This window comes from Galeopterus variegatus, unplaced genomic scaffold (assembly GCF_000696425.1).
Source record: "Galeopterus variegatus unplaced genomic scaffold, G_variegatus-3.0.2 Scaffold1037, whole genome shotgun sequence".
NCBI lineage: Eukaryota > Metazoa > Chordata > Mammalia > Dermoptera > Cynocephalidae > Galeopterus > Galeopterus variegatus.
In genome coordinates, this window is record NW_007727148.1 from 373222 (window position 1) to 375976 (window position 2755).

Here is a 2755-nt window from a genome sequence, read left to right on the forward strand (position 1 = left end):
TGCCGCGGCCCCGCGCCCGGGGGCCCAAAGCCAACCAGGCCGAGCTGGAGAACGCCTACTAGCGCCCGCGCGCCGCCCGCCGCGCCTCCCTCCCAGCCGGCGCCGCCACCCGCGCAGGCGCCCCCGGGTTTCTGTCCTCTGCGCGCGGTCTGATTGTTTGTATTTCATTTTAAACGCCTGCAACCCAGGGGAGGGGCCTAAAACCTTCCAAGCCCCGCGGAATCCCCGGGTGCCAGCAAAGCCCCCTCTCCCCGTCCGCCGACGGGGTCCCGCAGGGCAAGGGAGGGAGAGTCACAGACACTGAGCCACGCAGCCCCGGCCAGCTGGGCCGCCCACCTTTGCCGGACCCACTTGAGAGGAGGCCGAAATGGGAGCATTGTCACCGCCCGGGGGGGTTCAAGGGAGCAGTGGGGAGTGTAAGAAGGTTCGATAAGATGCCCCCTCCACCTTTCTGCCCATTGCAAAGCCTGCGTGTCACCAAGAACGCTGGACCAGGAGTCTGTCGATATGGTTTCTACTCCTGGCTCTGCCACTCACTTGCTGTGTGACCTTGGACTACACAGTTCTCTTTCAGGATCTTGATTTCCTGTTTGTAAAATGGGGGTGGGGGATTAGGATCTTGGGGAATCTACTGTCATATGATTCAGGTGCCTTTTGAATGGGCAGAGGACAGAGAGAGAGAGAAAAAAAGAGAGAGGTTGGATTGAATCACTGCCAGGGTCACTCCCAGAATTCTGAGTTGTGACACTCTGATCTGACAGCTAACGATGAAAAACAAGCAGGAAAAAAGAAAAGATTCTATTTATGGGTTACATACTTATGGCCGACAAACCCCTGGAAGAAGCTGTGTTGTTTCCCAGCTTCTCCAGATGTTTGGCCACCTCCATCCCTCCATCTCAAATAAATAACACAATCAACTGGGATAGAGAAGGAGAGGGCTCTAGGGGTGGAGGGAGGGACAGAAATCCTGACACACACACACACACACACACACAGACACACACACAGACACACACACATGCACACTGTTCCCAAAGAGCAGTGTCCCTCTCCCGCACCATGGCCATGTTTTAAAGTCACCTTCTGAAGAGAAGTTCAAGGTCCCAGGACACTGGGCTTGCAGGCCCAAGGGAGCAGTCACCACCCACTCAAAGACCAGCACGTCCCTTCTGAGGTACCTCCTCCTGCCCACTGTTCATGGACACATTTCTGCCTAGAAAATGCTTTTTACTGCTCTTCCATGTGATGGTATATCTTACATTAAAAGAATATTATTGGGGTAAAAATTACAAGTGCTGTACATATGCTGAGAAACTGCAAAGCATAATAGCTGCTACCCAAAAACTTTTTGAAAATCATTTCCAGACACCTCTTACTTTCTGCGTAGTTTTTAATTGTTAAAAGAAAAAAATTTTAGACAGAAGCACATGCCATATGAAAGCCTTTTGAGCTGGTGGGTTCTGTAATCCTTCCATGTGGGACTTGTCCCCAGGAATGGAAGGACTGGTTTTTAAAGAGTTAAGTTACCTATTTATTTTCTCACTTAAGTTATTTATGCCAAAGTTTTTCTTGTAGAGAATGACAATGTTAATATTGCTTTGTGAAGTAACGGTCTGTTCTTTCAGAGTCCAGGGGCGTTGTTAATAAAGACAGTGAATCATTACCCAGAGGATGTGGTCTCATATTGTCAACCGCACACAATGTCATTTCTGTCAAAGTTAACACCCTTGTCTCGGTCACAAGGGCTCAGAACTTGGAGGCACCTTTGACTGCTCTCTGGTGGCCCTTGTGGCAATTATGTCCTTCCTTTGAAATGTCATGTTCGTACTTTCCTTTTCAAACCTAGACCTCATTCCTTCACCCGGGTCATTGTCGTAACCTTAGCCTGGTCTCCCTTTAGCAGCCTGTCCTCTGCACTGTCATCCAGAAACGCTGTTCTCATGGTCTCACTCCCCTGCTCCAGATCCTTTGAGAGCTCCTCCTTGCCCAGGATCGAGTGCAGGCTTCTCACTTACCGGCCCCACATGGCCACGCTGAACCCTGCCCACTTCACGTGCCATCCCTACTGACCACTCCCCATAACTCCGACTCTTCCTTTAGGACTCATGTTACTTGTCAACCTGTTTCCTGAACCTTCCAGAGATGTTCTAATCCTCGATGATCCCTCTCTCTGGCGTCCCGGCCCCTTTTGTTCACATCACTACTTTGCTTCCTAATTCTATGCCTTCCATTCAACATTCATTCATGGAGTATCTGTCTAGCCTGGCCAAGCCCTGATTAGTACTAGGATAGACACAAAGCCAAGTACAGTTCAGGACCAGCTAATAGAGAGCTCGGTCAAGCTTTTTTCTGTGAGTGAATTTTTTGCCTCCCTCTTGAGAATGTAAGATCTTCAAAAGCAGGGACAACCTCTTGCACTTCTCTCAAAGTTCTGCCTCTCCAGTGTGCCTAACAGGCTGAATGCTAGCCGGGACTCAGTAAACGCGATTCAGCTGCCGTAAGGAGGGATGAGCAACCACAAAGCTTTAAATGAAGTCCAGCCTATCTTGGGGGAACCCCGTACCCCAAAGTAAGCTGAGGTCCTTCCTGATGACTTTTCAGTTTAACTCCCAATGAACCCTAATCAAATGCATGATCGTTATTAACAAGTCTTTGGTAGGTGCCAGTGGGTGTTGTTGGCTGGTCCCCACTGTAGTTCCAGGCCCCAAAGAAGCCTTAGGGAGACCCTGCAGGGAATCCATGCATCACGAGGAGG

The 2755-nt window shown here is 50.1% G+C and overlaps 1 protein-coding gene across 1 annotated transcript in view; it reads left to right on the forward strand.

The window, feature by feature from the left end:
- SOST (sclerostin) overlaps positions 1–62 on the forward strand; it is a 4135-nt gene extending 4073 nt beyond the window's left edge. The window contains exon 3 of the mRNA XM_008574390.1: positions 2–62. Coding sequence (XP_008572612.1) covers positions 2–62 — 61 coding nt within the window. The remainder of the gene's footprint in view (position 1) is intronic.
- Positions 63–2755: the final 2693 nt, after the last annotated feature.